The 19,604-nt window shown below is 42.6% G+C and overlaps 1 protein-coding gene across 1 annotated transcript in view; it reads right to left on the reverse strand.

Moving 5' to 3' along the window:
* Positions 1 to 306: 306 nt before the first annotated feature.
* tjp2b (tight junction protein 2b (zona occludens 2)) overlaps positions 307 to 19,604 on the reverse strand; it is a 91,893-nt gene continuing 72,595 nt past the window's right edge. Inside the window, exons 11-23 of the mRNA XM_072681507.1 lie at positions 18,991 to 19,141; positions 17,382 to 17,490; positions 15,336 to 15,555; positions 13,712 to 13,896; positions 11,932 to 12,027; positions 11,629 to 11,708; positions 10,703 to 10,913; positions 9,465 to 9,565; positions 8,904 to 9,125; positions 6,147 to 6,221; positions 4,043 to 4,480; positions 3,517 to 3,602; positions 307 to 1,611 (exon numbers count right to left, since the gene is read on the reverse strand). Coding sequence (XP_072537608.1) covers positions 1,434 to 1,611; positions 3,517 to 3,602; positions 4,043 to 4,480; positions 6,147 to 6,221; positions 8,904 to 9,125; positions 9,465 to 9,565; positions 10,703 to 10,913; positions 11,629 to 11,708; positions 11,932 to 12,027; positions 13,712 to 13,896; positions 15,336 to 15,555; positions 17,382 to 17,490; positions 18,991 to 19,141 — 2,152 coding nt within the window. The 3' untranslated portion in view covers positions 307 to 1,433. The remainder of the gene's footprint in view (positions 1,612 to 3,516; positions 3,603 to 4,042; positions 4,481 to 6,146; positions 6,222 to 8,903; positions 9,126 to 9,464; positions 9,566 to 10,702; positions 10,914 to 11,628; positions 11,709 to 11,931; positions 12,028 to 13,711; positions 13,897 to 15,335; positions 15,556 to 17,381; positions 17,491 to 18,990; positions 19,142 to 19,604) is intronic.

The raw sequence follows: 19,604 nt of genomic DNA on the forward strand, positions 1-19,604 counted from the left end.
GAGAACACAGCTCCACAGCTCAGTGCTGGAGGCCTTTATACCCCTCACCAGCTCACGCCTGGCATTAGTTTCATGTTTATCTGTTTCAGGGAGTCACATTCCATTGGCAGTAACTACAGGCACTGGACAATCGGTGCGTGTGTGTGTGTGTGTGTGTGTGTGGACATTTGCACATCTATGTCAGATAAAGAAGCTTGAAATGCATTGATTTGAAGGGGTGTCCACAAACATTTGGACATAGTGTAAATGTGAGGAGAGGGAATATGCACGGTAAGCTTGATGAAGCAGGCATATTCAGCAGCAGTATTTCAGTATAGTTCTTTTTATTTGGTGTTGTAGTGTGAAATTCAACAGTAGCGGACTTCAGCAGATACATCAAATTCTGTGCACTCATTCATCGTATGATATCTACACAAACTGGAAGCCGTCAAAAACATTATTCATGAGTTATAAAAGCACTTCTTAACCAATACGTGGAGGTACAGCAGACCAACATATAACAAAGCCGAGTACAAACAAAACCAAACTCTGTGGGTAAAGATGGTACAAATATAGCTGTGACAACAAGTTAGAACAAATTACAACCATATTTCTCTCTCTCTTCCTCTATCTCACTCTCTCTCTCTCACACATACACACACACACATCTCCAAACTTCAGCCAGGTGGTGGGGAAACAGCACTCTGCACAGTCTCTGTCACTCCTGGCTGTTGCGAACAGTGAAGACGAGGGTGGCAGGTGAACAGTTTTACAGTATTAAGGGTTTTGGTGTTGTCTTTTTTTTTCCCTGTTTGTCCTTGAAGCTTGTGAGCAGCAGAATTTTATTGTCCAGAGGGATGGATTGTCAAGTCCACCAAACCTCCGTCTTAGTCAGAAAGTAAAAGGCACTTCAAAACATCGTAACAAAATCCAGTGTATCGTATTCTATAACCATACACTCTCACGATCAGAAATGATGAAAGGCTGAGAAAGTTCACGCAGCGAAGTGTGGCCTTTTCAGACTGGTCTCGGAGGCGTTTTGCTTCGTCTGGCTCACATGGGCAAAGGAACGGTAAGAACAACCAAAAAAAAAAAAAAAAGCTGGTCTGTAGCACACGGCAGGCTTAAGGTCGTTATAGAGCAATGACAGACTCGTTTTCAGTTGCTCTGCAAACTGAAATTAGTTGCATAGGCAAGAAAAAAGTGGCTCCTTCCTTCCAGACGAAGGAAAAAAATAACTGGCATTTATATTTATACATTTTAAATAAAGATGAGGGAAAAAATAGACCTTGTCCCGCTTCTCTGAGGTGAAAAAGGAAAGAGAAACAGAAGAAAAACAACAACAGTGTGAGGAAAGTAAAAGCAGAAAGGCTTCCGTGTCAGCAGCAGTTTGGTGCAGGCCAGAGCCTGGTGGAATGGTGGAGAAATGTGGGGAGCTGAAGCAGAGAGCAGCTCTACAGCTCTGTGTCCTGATATTTGTGCGCATCGGGGTAGTAGCCAAGCTTGGTCTGGTCAGCCGTACGCCGCCTGTACTCCTCCTCACCCCCCTCCTCTTTGCCAGGGCAGGGCGGACAGTTCTCAAAGTACGGCGGTCTGGAGGGAGGAGTCTGTGGCTCCGGCCGTGAGCTGGATCTGTGAAACAGAGTTTCATAAGTTTAACTTGCTCCCAAGAAGAGATAGCCAATGAGAAACTCTTGACATGTGCATAAGGGTACTGGCCACTAGGGGGCCCTTATGCTGAACAGAGTTAGAGTTGTCAGATTTGTAGAAACATCCATAGCAGGTGTTTCTGATAAAATGGCCAAGGGGTGTAGTAAGATAGTAAGATAGGTGTAGTAAGTAAACGCAGAGTAGGCCTACATTAAGTCGCACAGTATGCATTTCTGTAGGTCACATACAGCCCACACATCTAAAAAGACCAAATTCTGTGTTATGAGTGTAGATATGAATTTGGAACCAGATAATAGGTCTTGATTTAGGGTCTAACTGTTCTTAATGGGAGCCAAATGGACTGATGGAAATGTATTTATGTCAGCCAGATATCCAATAATACCATAATCATTGATAAATGTACTAAATACTCAAACTAAAATGGGCCAAAGATTTCTCAATATGGCCACTTCAGGACAGATCATCAGTTTGGGGCTGAGTTTATAAGGCACAAACCAATAAGGACTTTTATAAGGCTTATTATACACTGAGGTGTATTATTCAGTAACTACAGGGACAGTACAAACTGTGGGGCTATTCTATGGTTTGTAATTTGTAGTTTGTAATAACACTTTTGGGCCGTAGGCTTTTTAATGGGTTAAAGGGCCAATGCCACAAAAATTCACCGTTCTCTCTTTCCAGTCCCCACCGTCCATATATGGAAACTAAGCTGCAAAGCAGCCCATCTTGAATTTTGAGAGATCACAAAAACCAACACATTTATCTCATCCATTCAGCCCACAACAGTTTACTGCCAGAGTTGTAAGGAGTGCTTTACCATGGACTGCTTTTATGGATGAGGCACAATACGAGTCAGAACAGAGCTCATTTACATGTAGTACATTTACATTGATTGCATTTAGCTGACGCTCTTATTATTCTTAGAGCAACTTGCAAGATCACTCATATTATAGAGGTGGGCCCATGTAGTGTTATAAGTCCTGTCCATGGACTCACAGACCTCAGTCTTCCGCATGGTGTACCTCACAGTGGTGTGATCAGTTTCACCACACCAACTACAGACTGTGCAAAAGCATTAAGTATGTGTGAGAATTAGAGTTAAAAAGCTAATATTAATCATATTAATACAATAATATTAATACAAAAATGTTGTGGTTTTACATCACTTTGCTCAATAAAACACCTTCAAAGCTCTCCTCCCGGAGTCTAGTATTATTTATAGTCATCTTCCAACACTCTGTTTGGTAAATAAGTGTTTAAATGCGTTCAGGAGAAATCTGGAACCTAGCTCTGTTCTTCAGATTAGCTCACAAGATCTCGGCCACTTTCACAAGTTCTTGTTCCTTTTTACTGTATTTATGTTTACCTGCATCTGTTCTAATGGGATCAGGAGATTTTATAAGCAAAAGTGTTTTGCTGAGATTTTTTTTTGCTGAGATGGTTTTAAGTATTATGCTTAAGTGTCTAAAACTAATCTAAACAGTGCTGCATATCTTACAGTCACAGTAACACTGTTTAATTCTTGGGGATGAAGAGAGGTTGGAAAATGTTCATGTAAAGATTGCTGTAGTGCACAAACCCAGTTTTAAAGAAAACAAATACAGAAAAAAAAGTAAGATTTGGGCCCTTTAATGCAAGACTGCCTTCTATACTCACCACATGGATGGAGGGTGTGTGTGTGCGTGTTAAGCTAGGGGGGTTTATACCTAGGGGTTGATTAATACATCCCTGCCTTGCTAGTTCAATTAAGGACACTGGATCATGGTTCGAGGCAAATATGGACAGACTTGTCACAAGCCAGAAGCAGGTGTCTTTTTTTAGGTCATGGAAACATTTCTTATCCCGAGGGGCAAACTAGCATCTTACCCAATAGGCTGTGGTCTGCTGTGGTCCAGTTTCTGGGCTTTTATGGGGACAGCATAGATGTCTGGGTGCTTCTGTGCAATCTCCAACTAAACAGAACATCAGACAGATGATTATCATGTTTTAGATGTTTAACACCACTGGAAGCAAATCTGCGCGCGCGCGCGCGCTCACTCACTCACTCACTCACTCACTCTCACTCACTCTCACTCACTCTCACTCACTCTCACTCACTCTCACTCACTCACTCTCACTCACTCACTCACACTCACTCACTCTCACTCACACTCACTCACTCTCACTCACTCACTCACTCTCACTCTCACTCTCACTCACACTCTCACACTCTCACACTCTCACACTCTCACACACTCTCACACTCTCACACTCTCACACTCTCACACTCACACACTCTCACACTCTCACACTCACACACACTCACACACTCACACACTCACACACTCACACACTCACACACTCACACACACTCACACACACTCACACACACTCACACACACTCTCTCATTACCCTGGCATTCTGGGCCTCCTGTAGCTCCAGAACCCTCTGTGCTCGGGCAAAGTGGTCCATCTTTTCAAAGGCTTTCACTTTGCCCAGGAAGGACCTCTGGGACGGGTCCTCAGGGCTCACGTCCGGGGGCTCATGGTCCCTGAGGGGTGGGCTTTCTGCCAGACCTCTGGAAACGCGGGACATGGAGGAGGGCTTGAGAGATACGGGGGGTGGTGGGGGTTTGGTGGGCGAGTCGTGGACACGGAGGGGTTCGTGACTGACCGGGCTGCTCACCAGATTGCTGGCTGGGATGATTGCAGGGTTGCTGGCTGGGTTGACTGCAGGGTTGCTGGCTGGGATGGTTACAGGGTTGTTGGGGGGGTGGTTGGAATGACGGTCGTAGACTCGAGGTGGGTCGAAGTGCCCACGCGATGCCTCGCTTTGGGCTAGCAGCTTCACCTGAGAGACAAGTTAGTCTGTGCATTAGAGCCAGTGGATCTGCGAGTGGGGTGATCACTCAAAAGACTTACAGTAAGGGCGGCGGAACCTGCACCCCTGGTACTCAAGCTATTCTAAAGGCATTCTAAAGTCTGTGTGGTGGTCCACCTGGTACCGTAGATGTTCTTGGCTAAAATCACCCACATGGTTGTTTACATTGCTTACATGAATGGCAAAGATGAGATGAACAGACTGATTATTATTAAAAATTGCAGATATTCATAAAATGCTAGATAGCGTATATTAGGTAATATCCATTCGGAACATTTGGGCAAAACACAGTTGAGACAACATTGTTATCTATGGAGACTATGAAGCTCCAGAGCTAATTTACTACACAGGGAACCTTCTGGTCAAAGAACAGTTGGGGCAAAGTCAGCTAAACAGGTAGCGATCCTATTCAGCATGTTGTTTGTTCCGAGACCTCCCTCTGACTATAGCTGCTCCACACTGCGGTGCTAAAACACTGTAGCACAGATTACCAGCCTACAGACTGATTCCCTGGGAAATATATATATATAAAAAATAATGTCCAATAAACAACATTACAAATGTAGTGAAACAGGTAGACTATAATCAGCTGCATGAAGAACCAGCTGAATCAGTTTCCCAGTGGATCAGCCAGAGTGCTTCTACTGGACCGTCTGGGCTTAAAGGCTGCTACAGCATCACAGGACTGCAGGTGGCATTAGAGTACCAGAGTGATCCACTGAGTTGCTGCGGTGGGAAAAAGGCCAGATCAGACCATTCTTCTGAGACCAGCATGCATGAGTGAAGAGAACCAGGACATGTCAGTCACATATTTCTACATACATATAATACATTATATGGACAAAAGTATTAGGACACCTGCCTGTTCATAGTTTCTTCTGAAATTAAACTGTAATACTGTCTCTACTGTCCACAGAAGGCGTTCTACTAGGTTTTGGAGCACTACTGTGAAAATCTGATTGCACTCCCTTTACACTTAGTAAACATTTAGTGAAATTTAATGTCATAGACGTGACATAGATGTTAAAATAAACACACTTAGCTTGTCTAGTCCCTGCAGAAAATAATTGGGGACGAGGTGGGGTGGTGATCATTCAACAACCTGCTCTTACTAACACTTTTGTGGCTCAATAAATTCTCACAGCAATGCTCCAGAATCTAGTACAAAGCCTTCCTTGGACAGCAGAGACAGTTACTTAAAACAAAGCAGGATAAACTCTTTTTAAAACCATTTTGGATTTTGGAAAAAAAACTATGAATGAGCAGGTGTCCCAATACTTCTGTCCTTATAGTGTAGTTATTTGACTCATAACAATTCTGAAACCCTACCCACTGTATACAGAACAATCTTCAAAGAACCACGTTGTTGCTGTCAGACAAAAACCTTGTATCTCTAAAATAGAAACAATACAGGAAAAGGAAAAAACCTTCCTAACGTTTAATAGATTTTATTCCAAGCCATTTTGGAGCATTACACTGGAAGATGATGCTAACTCTACAAATGTTTAATACTCAGTATGTGTGTACTGGAGGACAGCTGAACAATCAGTAAACAAAGAAGCCCAGAATCAATCACAGCATCATTAGGAGCAGCATGCAGCACCTGAACCAGGCCAGAGCTGGACACGGGGCTCACCTTGGAGGGGTCGGGGAGGAAGGTGGTCAAGGCGCGGGATTGGAAGCGAATCTCTGGGCTGGACTTCCTGAGGATCTGCGGAGCAGGCAGGGGTCAGAGGGCACACGACCAGAAAAACACACAGCTACTCAACAAGGGGTCTGGATGAAGCGGACATGGTGACACAACTGCAGGCGTTCATTAGCTACCCAGGCTTTAAAAACACACACACACACACACACACACACACAAACACACAGCATACAGACACACAACACACTATACAGGTGGATACTGCTAAGGAGGCTGTTAGAAGGTTGGGAAAATCCACCTTTTCCTTTAAAATATTGAAATATTATTAAAATGCAAGGATGTAAAAAAAAGCCAATCAGAAAGGGTTTGATGTGAAATATGATGTTCAGATGTACTTACTGAATCTGAACTGGTGACAGAAACAGGGAAAAGGGTTTAATGCCTCCCAGAGAGCTTTTGTACAAATATGTAAAACTATTTGTAGAATTTACTATTATTTAATCACTAACAGCATTACAATATGAAGCAATATGCAAATCACAACTCAAAAGACCTAAGAAAACACTGATATGTAGGTTCACTATTCATTTAGGTTAATAAATTGACTACATTTGCATTAAACACAATAGGGTATCTAGTTCCCCATCAAACCACTATAAATGACTTTGTTTACACCCCAGTAGCTGAATTACACAGACGATTCCCCTTTAAAAAGGCATGATTATGCATTACTTGTCACAGTCAGAAGTGCTGTAATTGCAAGCACTGAACAGCAGGGAGCAGACAAGACTGCACTGACAAATATCCATAGGGTCTGTGATAAATTAAATAAAAGGGTCGTGTGTGTGTGTTTCAGTGTTTCGCCTCATGCCACTTTTCTCATTATCATAATGCTGAGCATCATCCGCAAAATGTCTTTTCTCATGTATGAAGTGAAACTGATACAGTGGTGATGGAGGTCTGCATGTGTGTGTGTGGTCTCTCATGCTTGTGCACGCCTTTGGTGGGTGTGTGTATCTCTGTAGCCTTGACCTCCTCTGTCTTTCCTTAGAGGCCAAGCTGACATGCTGCTGACCAAGGAAACCATGAGAAACAACAGCGTGTTAGTTTTGTGTGCGTGTGTTTGTGTGTGTGAGAGAGTGTACAAAAGAGCCTCACACCTACCTACGGTACCTTTACTGAGGTAGCGGTCAAAATTGTGTCCAAAAATGTACCACCATTTGATAATTCTGTAGTTTTAGTAACAAAATACATTCAAAAGCTGTGAAGGAGGGCATTTTAACATGATACCGCCTGAGAGTTTTTTTTATTGTTGAATAGTATTATAATCAACAATAATCAATTATAATATTCCAAAATCCCTCTATTATTTGCTTGGTGAAACGTTTAGACAGTAACCTTTCTCCCCATATAGACTGTCTATGTTAAAGTGTTAGATGCCAAGATAGGTGTGGGTTTAGGTCAAATCAAAATGCATTTGATTAAAATTTTGTTGAATTTAAGTAAAAAGTAAATGAACTACCTAAAAACATCAAGTGACCTAACCAAATGCCCTTGTGGGGCCTGTATGGTTAGCTCAACTGGAAACTATGGTGTGGTCTGCTGCAGGTTTTGAAGCTATGTGCTCCTGGTGCCATGTGTGGGGTTGTGTGATTGGTTCTTTTTGTCACATGACTGCTTCGACCTGTCGCCTACATGGCTACAAACCTTCTCCTCCTGTGAGAATGGCTCCTTGTTTGCAGGTGTTTGTATCCAAAGAAAAAATGGAAAAGCAATAAACGGACTAGGTTCCAGCATCTAGCAATTAACCTATGGCCTTGCTAGACAAATGCACTTAGAAAAGTGACATTTGAAATTGTGCAATCGATCCACGGTTCAAAAGGAATTCTTCTGTGTGAAAGCAAGCCAGTGAAAATGAGCCCAGAACCGGTCCTGGGTGCGGACTTTTGTATTCTAGATAAGTGTGAGGTGTAAATCTGTAACCAAACCTATGTTCTTTCTTAAATCATATCAACAGCTTTTATTGTATTAATGTTATATATATATATATATATATATATATATATATATATATATATATATATATATATATGTAAAATGCTGTTTTAGATGTTTTAGGCATCTGTGAAATTAAAATAAAAAAAAAATGCTCATCTAATAATAATAGTTTTCAATCACTGCTCATTAAAACATCTTCAAAGCTCTTCTCATGGAAGTCTAGTATTATATACAGTTATTATCCAACACCTGGTTTGATAAATCAGTGCTTAATGACGTTATATCAGATAAGCTGGTGATGGGATTGAACTTCTTTGAACCCCTTTGGTAGGTACTGACCACTGCATTCCAAAAAAAGCCCAGAAGACCTACCTGATATACTGATATTCAGATCTAATCGGTTAGCCATCACAATCTGGCTCTAGTCAAAGTGGCTCAGATTTTTGTGCCAATTCTTCCAGCTTTTAATCCCTTTATCACCTTCAAGAACCACCTGTTTACTTGCTGCCTAATATGTACATCTCACTCCATGACAGATAAGATAAGATAATCAATGTTTTTACCTGCATCTGTTCTAATGTGATTGGGAGTTCTTGCTATAGAATTTTGCTGAGAGAAATTAACATGTAAACACATGTATCACCAAGATTCTGGCTATAAACCATTAGTTTAGGTACCAAAATACATTTGCACATTAATGCATGTGTCTGTGTGCGTATGTATGTGCGCGCGCATGTGCTCTCTGACCTCCTCTGGCATGACCGGCTCAGAGGATCTGCTGATGGCCGACACTCGCTGCCGTTCCAGCGGCTCGTCCAGCTCGTTATCTGTGTAAGGCCCGCCCTCGTCCGCCGTGTCATCATAGTCGCTGGTCATGCGGCTGTCCATGCTCAGATAGTCAGCGCTCATGGCTGACAGATATGACATGCGGTCGTCATGGAGATCAAGGTCCCCCTCTGTCCCGTCCAGCTAAAAGAGACACATGATGGATCTTGTGTACAGAGAGGAGCGAAAACAAAAAAAGAACAAAAAGAACAAAAACAAAAAAACAAAGCTGTAGAGCACCACCAAAGAAAGATGAACAGTAAAACAGCACAGAAAAAAAGAATGACTAGTATGATTTAACTCTGAGAAGAAAAGGAAGGCATGCACTAATGATGTAGATTTAGCAGAATGGTTCTGACTAAGAGAATAAAGGAGGTAAAGTGAGGAAATATGAATGGAGGAAGAGTGGAAGTGGGTGGTGTGGTGGAGTGGTGATGCACTGGAGGATTTATGGAGCATGATGGATAAGCGTCTGCTCTTTACCTTCCCCTCAGAAACCCACACTGCCTGGGTCTGCTGCTGCCGAATACAGTCCTTCACACTGCCGTACCACGCATCATTGGCTGCGTTCAGATCGATAACAGCTAGCACAACAAATAGCAGAGGAAACAGAGGAGAGGGAGGGGTGAGAGTAAATCAAGACATTTCGATCTGGCTCCTCTGTTCTTCAGCTTCACCTATTGATCTATTTAGCTAACTGCGTCTCCATCGACTGATAAAATCGCCCAGTAAATTTCTGAATCATATGACACATGAATTACATGTACAGTTAAGCTTATACTAGATGGTTGTGAAATTGGATATTCTACCCATTAATTACTACTAGTTATTATTATTATGACTCAAAAATTAAGGGGTAATACAAAGAAACTAGAAATGCTGTCAGTAATGCACAGTTTAACTGAAATAAAACCTTTAATTCATATTTAAAATCATATTTTATAATTTGATATGTAAATATACAATTTTATTGGCCAATATTATCATTATCAGAAAATGTACCCTCTTAACATCAGTATCAGGATTGGACATAAAATTGTCTTATTGGTCAGGACCTAATTTATAGACTACGTGTGAAAATTCCTTCAAATTAGCGGGTTTGTCACATTTCTGCTCGGCTAGAGCTGCCCTTGCCGACCACAAGTTTTGCTATTGTGAGGTGAAAACATCTGGGAGCTCAGCTGTGAAGGTCATATAAGCAGCCTGTCCTTGGTTGCAACACTCACTCATGAATGTTTTTAGAGAGTGATGAATAATGCTTCACTTGCTGGATGCCAAATACCTGCCTGAACGGACTGTGCCAACTGTACAGTTCACTGGATGAGGAATAATCTGAGGCTGTTTTTCATTGTTTGGACTGCTCAGTTCTGAGAAATGCTACAATAAGCAGAGACATATGCAGAAAAATGTGTGCGTCCAAGTTAGCTGGAAGGCCCTTCTCTGTTTCAGTATGACACTGGACACAACTCGAGCTTGTGTCCAACTTTCTTCAACATTACCTAACATAAGTGCCAAACCTCCTTACTGCTCATGTGGTTCAATGGAAGTGGAAATGGAACTCTCCATATTAATGCCCCTGCTTTTGGAATAGGATTTTTGGCAAGCACATATTGTGGTATGGTCATCACTGATACAGGCTATTTTTAGACACTATTTAAAACTGATCCAGACTCTAAATTCAACATAAAACTAACGCTCAGGTCTGGTGTTGTGGGACTGACCAGTGAAGAGATGTGAGCAGGATTTCCTGAGCTTGATGGCCTGGTCGAAGAGCTTGCGGGCACTGCGGTTAGAATTAGGCATGATCCTCTGCCTCATGGTCTTCACTCCATTTTTACTGTCTGGGTTGAAGAAGATGACGATGGGGTACCACTGCGTGTAGTTCAGTGTGTCTACGGCCTTGGGCGTCACATCCAGCAGGGCGTGCTTATCCTGGGTAGAGTTCATTATTTATGACTCCATACAATAAAAATAGTAATGCCTTGTATTTATTTGATTCAAATCATGTGAAAAAATTAATGGTTGAAATGAGAGGTATCCCAATGATCAGATCCAAAGAGCTCTCTGAGGCCTTCAGAAAGAAGGTTGTAGATGCAAGGGAGTCTGGGAAGGGGCTTAAAAAGATCGCAAAACAATTTAAAAAATTTGCCGTTCTAGCACGTTCAGCCCAAGAACAGACGACAATATGTGTAAAGAAGTCTCCAACAACCCTTAAATGTTATCATGGGACTTACAAGCAGTTCCCTTGCCACAGTTAATGTCAAAGTACAGCATCTACCATCAGAAAGAGACAGCATTTGACTGATAGTAAAACTGCTGATTTGTAATTGTCCTGAGATTTAAAAAAAAATCTTTTTCCAGACTCACCTGCATCTACAATCTTCCTTCTGAAGGCATCAGAAAGCTCCTTAGATCTGGCTATGGTGATAGCTGCCACTCATTTCAACAGTCAAGAGCAAACCTAACTAAAAGTCTGAGGTTTAAACTGGATCGATTTTCATGGGGTGTCCTACTTTTTTTTACAGTCCTGTATAATGCATCACTTTTTCATTGCAAGTAAGTAATAACTGCAGAGAATTGAGGACTGTATAATGTCTATACAGTTGTGAGACTGAGGAACTGATGTATGTGTGTGTATCTGCATTACCTGTTCAATGATCTGTCGGATGGTATTGAGACGCACCACCCCGGAAGACTTCTCGGACCCTGCATCTTTGGGTTCGGTTTCTGGTGATACACAACACAAAAACACAGTGAGCAATGTTATTCCCAGTCTTCTTATTCAATTTCTCCTATAAACTATTATAATACAAACGTGTATGTTCTGTGGTTATGAGGCATTAATGAGTTATGCAGCCTTAATAGGGACTCTATATTTAAAGCACTTGAAAACCACTGAATTAGTATGAACGTCTGAGTATGTTACTCCAGACAGTAATGAGATACTCACTGGCAACGACAAACTCGTCTGGGAGCTCAGTGGCCAGCTTCTCACTGGCAGCGTCGGCAATGGGTCCAAACAGCACCACGGGCCTCCTGAATCCAGCTACAGCAGATACAGAGAGAGATTAGACTCAAAAAGAAAATTCTGTCAGTCAAATAAGGGTCTGAACTACACTGACTTTGCACCTACTAAGTACTTTTTTAAAAACCTATATCTAATCAGACTCGTATGTCAGCAGTGCAGTACATAACATTATGCAGATACAGGCCAGCAGCTTCAGGTAATGGTCACAATAACCATCAGTTATATTGAGTTTCCCTGGAAAGAAAAAACATGAGGGAAGTTCCGATGTGGACGTAAACGCCTTGTTAATGAGAGAGGTCAACAGAGAATTGCCACACTGGTTGGAGGCTACAAGTAACTCTGATAATCCCTCTGCACTGTTATGGTGAGCAGAAAAGCATCTCAGAATGCACAACATGTCCAACCTTGAAGTGGATGGGCTACAGCAGCAGAAGACCGCATCAGGTTACACATCTGTCAGTCAAGAACAGAAAGCTGAGGCTGCAGTGGGCACAGACTCATTAAAACTGGACAGTTGAAGACTTGATAAACCTAGCCTGGCTGATGACTCTCAATTTCTGCTGAAACTCTGAGACATATGGAAGGGTCAGAACTTGGAACCAAGAACACAAATCCATGGACCCAACCCAGTCCAGGCTACCACCGCGGCTGTGATGCTAGGCGAGGCCAGTGTCTGGCTTGCTGCTACTGCTGCAGAAACAATGTTGAGTCAACTTGCTATTGCTACGAACTTTGACACACTTTGCACCACAAGCATGAAGACCCAACCCCAGCTTACCTAAGATTACACCTCCTCTCAGCAGCACATATACTTGTTAGCTTTGTAGCAAATAAGTCCTCAGACTGTCACTATGAGAAAATGTCTCTTCTTGGCAAACAAGAGGCAGTTCTTACGCATGTATGTTTCAACAAGGTTTGAGAGTCAGTCAGTCAGTCAACTAGTGAGTGATCTAGCAAAAATTTGAGAAATTCTGCTTTTTGGTTATTTATTGACATTAAAGAAAGGCGAAATTCAAAAACAGAATTTAAACTGAAGGTAGAATATAATTTATTACATAACTATGTAATCAATTATGCAGCTATATATTTCTATATTGCCCACTCCAACTCCTTTTTTTCAAAAGGATACTAATACTGACAATATTGATATTGCTTATTATTTATTCATATATTCATTCATTATTATTTTTTATTTTTCTAATAATTATTTACTATTAATATCAATTAAGTATTTTTTATCATGAAATGTTTCACTTTTGGACATAATTTGAATCTGGCAGTTGTTCTTTACACTACTGCAAGATTTTTTTTCTGTTGTTAAACTGTGTACAGACTCCATTTTTACTTCACCTGCTCTCTGCATTAGCAGTAATGGGGTGAGTGAGTCTTTGTGTGTGTGTCAGTGTGTGTGAGTGTATGTGTGTGCCTGCTTCCCTCAGGCTTTAAGGGGTGAACAGTGTTGGGTCTGATGAGGCTGTTAAATGTTTAATCAGCCCCGGTTCCTCCACCAGCCCGTTAAACCGATGTGCTTGCCGTCCGAAATGTCACCTCGCCAGAGCGAAGCACAACGTCTCTCTCTCCCTTACGGCTTAATCTAATACAGCTTAATTATTCTCCACAGACCCATCAGCCCTTCATACTGCCCCTCTGAGCATTCTCCATTTTCTGAATCCTATCTCTTTCCTATATTCTCGGAGCTTACCTTCTCGGAGCACCACTCGCTCATAGGCGGGGAAGCGGGTGGAGACCAGCCCAGTGCTCATATCTTCTCGGTTCTTGCGCAAATCTTTCTTCTTGGCCGCTCTCTGGCCACGGAGCCTCCAGAAATCGGCTCTGTCGCTGCCTGAGCCTTTATGAGTGTGCTGGACATTAGTCATCTGGTCCGCTCTGCACATACAGCAGAGAGAAAAATGTGAGAGACACAGAGAGAGATAGGACAGGCGTTATTCATGGCTTACACAAAAAGATGGACTAACATGATACGATACATGAGTATTAGTGATGCGATGATAACATGACACAGTCAATTAGTCATCAGCGATGCTGATTATGCAGAAAAGCTGACACATCATTGACTTTAACAGGGCAGTTCACTTACACTGTATGTCCAAATGTTTGTGGACACCCCTTCTAATGAATGCATTCAGCTACTTTAAGTTGCACCCATTGCTGAAACAGATGTGCAAATGAACACACACAGCTTGTCTAGTCTCTGTAGAGAAGTACAGCCAATAGAACAGGACTCTCTGGAGCAGATAACCATGAACCTATTGGCACCACACTGTCTAATGCCAGTCGTGGGCTAGAGGGATATAAAGCCCCCAGCAGGGAGCTGTGGAGCAGTGGAACTGTCTTCTCTAAAAAGATGGTGCTCCATCTAATACCTTTGGGATGAGCTGGGGAGTTGTGGATGAGGTGGGGTGAAGATCATACACTTCATCCTGACCTCACTAATGCTCTTATTGCTGAATGCAATGAAATCCTTACAGAAATGCTCCAAAGTCTAGTAGAAAGCCTTCCCTGAACAGCAGAGACAGTTACTCCAACAAAAGCAGCAAATACTCTTTGTTAATACCCTTGATTTCAGAAGAAACAATGAATGAGCAAGTGTCTCAATTTTTTTTTGTATATCCTGTATTATACATACAATTGTTCTGACAGATTGCAGTGCAGTACACTACAGGACTTATAGGGAGCTTCTACTGTTTTTAGCACCATAGAAAAAGGAAATGGCAGAAGACAGAAAGAGTAGTCAGTCATTAGAAAACTTTTTAATGTTATTAAAACTGTGTCCCTGAGACTATATTCTAGGCGTCAGACTGCTGCTTAGGCACAGTTACCAGTGTAAGCACCCTAAATTCCTACATCTCACAGAGCTAAGCTGGTTATTCTCTGGTTACATAAGGGAAATGTCTTACTGGCACAGTGGATGTCCCCCTGGGGTAGCCATAAAGCACTGACCCCATTCTAAAGTTCAGCAGCTCCAGTAAATGGCCTGAAGTCAGCTCTTTTTGTTCAACCCACTACAGTTACGGGAACAAAATCATGCAAAATAAATAATTAAGGACAACCGGTCACAATGGGCGCCCGAGGTTCACTGATGTGATCCATGGAGGCCCCACCTAACAACTTACAGGAATCGTCTGCTAATGTTTTTGTGCCAGATACCATAGGACACCTTCAGAGTCCATGCCTCGATGGACCAGAGCTGTTTTGCAAGTGTTTTTAATGCTATGCCTGATCAGTGTCCAAGAAGTATAACAAAAATAAAGCAGTTGGAGCAATTACAAAAAGAGCAATTACAGCTCTCACCCAATCAGGCTCACCTGCTCTTGTTAGGGATGATCCCCTTCTCCAGCAGCTGGTTCTCCTTGCCCACTCGGATGGCTAACCAGTTGCCCAGCTTGCCATCGTAGAGCGTGTCCACCACCTTAAAGATATCCCCCCTGGAGAAGGCCAGGCACTGAAGCTGCTCCTTCTCATAGTCAAAGTGCGTCCGGATGAAAAATGAGTCTCCTCGGCCGGACACCAGGATGTCTTCGTAAACTAGGGGAGCAAACAGAGATATGCTTCTTAAGATTTGGAGCAGCCTGAGCTCCATCCCAGTGCACATGGTGATGTCACTGACTGACTGTATATAATAATAAGTGGATCCTCAATAAGAAAAGCACACATGTAGAGGCTCGAACCGATCACTGAGGGTCTTACTTACAGTAATATGATTATGCCTAAACCCCTTAACCCAGCTCCATTCATTTCACAGATAGACCCTGATTACATTTGTCACTTCATGTGGAATGATAATGATTCTGCTAATTACTGCTTGTGGTGGAGTGGAGAAATGAAAGCCATCAGTTTCCACAGCTGCAGGTGCTGCAGAAGTGAAGAGCTTTTGCTCGGGTACTGTCAGGCTCTCATTAGCCCTCTGAGAGACCCCTGCTCTCCCTCTGTCCCACCTCAACCCAAATGAGCTTCAATTCACAGGCTAGTGTCAGCCCTGACTCTAGCCTTCATTTAACCCAGAGGCACCACACAAACAGAGAGAGAGAGAGACAGGCAGGCAGACAGAGTGAGAGAGTGCTGACAGTAGAGGTCAGTGCTGCATGTTCACTTGTCTCCATGGTGAGTGAGGGAAGGGGGGGGCGTCTGGTTGGTCTCCAAATCCAATAATTCACCACAAGCACCAGGCTGCTTAGTTTAAACAGGCATTAGACAGGGCCGACTACACATCAGATTAGCCATTAAACACACAGCACAGCCACCTCTTCAACTCTCCCTCTCTCTCTCAGACACACACACAGAGCAATGACCGAGCAACTAAAGTTAGCCTCTCAAATGTTCTCTCACTAACACACACTGGGGTCAGTATATGACCTCTATATAGAGAGATGTGGGAGGGAAATGTGTATGCGCAAACATGCACACATTTAAAAGGGCAACATCTTGGATGAGCCAAGACCGGCTTGGACTGGTTTGTGCCGACGGGCTACAAGCTGGTGCCCCTGTCATCAGTCTTGTACACATTCTGTGCATGTGTGTGTGTGTGTGTGGGGGGGGGGTTAACTGCAGAAATAGGAAAGACAGTGAGTTAACTAAACATTCAGTCCCAGTCATCAAACCATCAAGGTTAGACCACCATCAATGAACCTATTCACATGCCGCTCACAAACCTAATGAGAAACTGTAGGGACGTTGTTACATAATGTTGATTTTCTATATCACCACGTTGTTTCTGCTATGAAAAAAATGAGCTGTGCTTGTGCTTCTCACAAAACAGGCAAACGGTGCCATTGTGAAGGCTACTTTCCATTTTGGGAAAGTTTTCTTTTTCCGCCTCATTTAGATGTTAAAACTAGGCCCCAGAATGGCAAAACTGTATTTAGGCATAGCTGAATAATAAGAACTTGGTACACAGAAGTGACAAACCATGAAGCTCAAATCCTGTTGTCTCCTCCTTCAAAACTGTTACTTAACAGTATTGGCTCACTGTATTTCCACCCCCACCAGCAAAATCCTGGTTAGTGTAAAAAGCAACCGCTACTCCTGAAGAATATGTGTTTTCATCTCATCTACAGTAACTGCCAAAGTTCCATAGTTCTCAATAAATACTGTTTTACATGTAACCATTTCTATGCAAATTGCACTGCTGCAGTTAGCACACACAAATACACACTGGTGAGTGGTGTGAGAGACCAGAAGCTGTTAAAAGGCAGCAATGTGAGCTAAATGAAGTGTGAGTTTGTGTCTGTGTGTTGGTCAGGTATTATATAGGAGGAAAGGTTTGTGTGTTAAGTCTGTGTGCTGAGCTGAGAGTGTGTGTGAGTGAATGTGTGTGTGTGTGTGTGAATGTGTATAGAGGGCATTAGGCTCACCGTCAGGTTTGCTCTGTGCTAGTATAGTGACGCTGTCTCCTCTAGGCAGCTCCAGCAGGAATAGCACTGCCTCTTCACGCACAATGCCCCGGAAATCCACATTATTCACCTGCAGGGAACACAGACCACCTTAAACCCAATGCAAATGGAGCCATAACAATATTACTGCACCTCTGGTGTGGAGTACATACAACCACAATCTTGGTAAAATGTGAGTTTGTATGTGCTGCAGGGCAGATCATACCATGAATGATAAAGTTGAAACATCATTTTTAAACATAGTGTTATTATTAATGTGCTAAGGCTCAGTCTGAACCATTTTAGGATCCTCTACAGTTCATTATTCTGGACATCTGTGCAATATATGGAAAAAAGTGACACATACACATTACACTATACAAGTTTTTATGATGTCCCATTCTAAATCTATGGGCATGGGCTTTGCAGCTATAACACCTTCTTCTTGTCTTCTGGGAAGGCTTTATACAAGATTTTGAAGTGTTGTTGGTGAATTTGGTGTGGAAGAACTTGACTGGCCCATAAAGAGCCCTAAACTTAACCCCATTGAACACCACAGAATGGAAACCAAGCCCTCTCATTTGTGAGGTCAGACACTGATGTTGGATAAGAGGGCCTGTTTGCAATCTCCGTTCCAAAGGTGTTCAATGGGGTTAAGTTTAGGGCTCTTTACGGGCCAGTCAAGTTCTTCCACACCAAACTCACCGACAGAAATGCCTTTATGGACCTTGCTTTGTGCACTGGGGTGCAGTCAGTTAAAAGCATACAATTATCCAAAATGTCTTGGTCTGTGGAAGCATTAAGATTTCCCTTCACTGAAACAAAGAGGTCTATAAGCCAGCCCCTGCAAAACAACCCCATTGCACAATCCCACCTCCACCAAACTTTACAGTTGGCACAGATAGAGAATCTTGACTCATTACTCCACAGAGCAATTTTCCAAAGAGTCCAGTGGTGACACTTGGGAACCAATGCCATGAAGCTCACAGTGCACAGGTTTGATGCTGAGGTTATAATGCCAGAGGAACTCTGCAGTTACTGAGTCAGCAGCGCGTTGATGACTTTTATACACTACTCTGCGACCACGATTTATAACTTTACATGGTCCTTGTAGAGGCAGACTGGGTGCTTGATTAAGAGGTGTGTCCCAATAATTTTGTCCATATAGTATATTAAACTAATTATATATATTTATCTGAAACCAAATGGAATTATTTTTTTATTGAAAGCACGTAAAGTGACAAATATACAAGTACACACACAACTTTGTTAGAAAGAAAATAGACTATAATACGGACACAAGAATAAAGAACAGTTTGTTCCACAGGCAGGAAGAATTTGTTAGGAGGTGCTCCACGTTTACAATGTTCCTTTCTTACTGTTTCACTCAGTGTAGGAGTAGGAATGTTAGTGTGGATACACAGTGTGTATTTAGACTCAGACTCTATTCAGTGGGAGTGTTGCGACAGCGGTGTCAAAACGTTCTGAAATGGTTTTTGGCCACAACACTCTGAGGTGTTTCTCTGCTGATCCTAAACAAATGGTATTTCGCTTAATGCTTCATTGTTTCATTAGAGGCCTGCTGCTGTACCTTCATGATCTGATCGCCGACACGCAGGCCCTCCTCCTCCGCAGGGCTGCCCTCCTGAACGCCCGCAACAAAGATGCCCACATCGTTCCCCCCGGCCAGCCTCAGGCCTACACTCTCCCCCTTCTGGAAGCTCACCATCATAGTGTTTGCCCTGAGTGAGGGAGAGAGGTACAGTGTGAGGTGGGTGAGGATTAGCACAGTTATGTCCTACATGCAAGCACACACACAAATCAACTAAACCAATTTACCACAAAACCATTCACATGTGTCACAATGGTGAAACTGCCATCTTAAAAACAATGCTTAGAGATTTTTCACTATTCCATGTTCTTTTCAACATAATGGAAAGGAGGTGTGGCAATTGCAGGACAATGGTAATGTCTGGTCATTCAAACGCATTTAGAAAATGTCTAGGTCCAGCGGACAAAGGTGCTGCCACTATGACCTGAGGATCGCTGGTTCGCATCTCGAAGCCTTGCTGCCTGTCAAAAGCAGTCAGAACTAGCCAGATGCTTGCTAATCATAGCTGGATACCAGGTGCTTTCCTCCATGCTCATTGGTTGTGGTGTTGTTGCAACGGAGGCAGTTTAAAAAGAGGCGATGTCTGGATGTGC

Source organism: Salminus brasiliensis, chromosome 6, assembly GCF_030463535.1.
Source record: "Salminus brasiliensis chromosome 6, fSalBra1.hap2, whole genome shotgun sequence".
NCBI classification, from domain to species: Eukaryota; Metazoa; Chordata; class Actinopteri; order Characiformes; family Bryconidae; genus Salminus; species Salminus brasiliensis.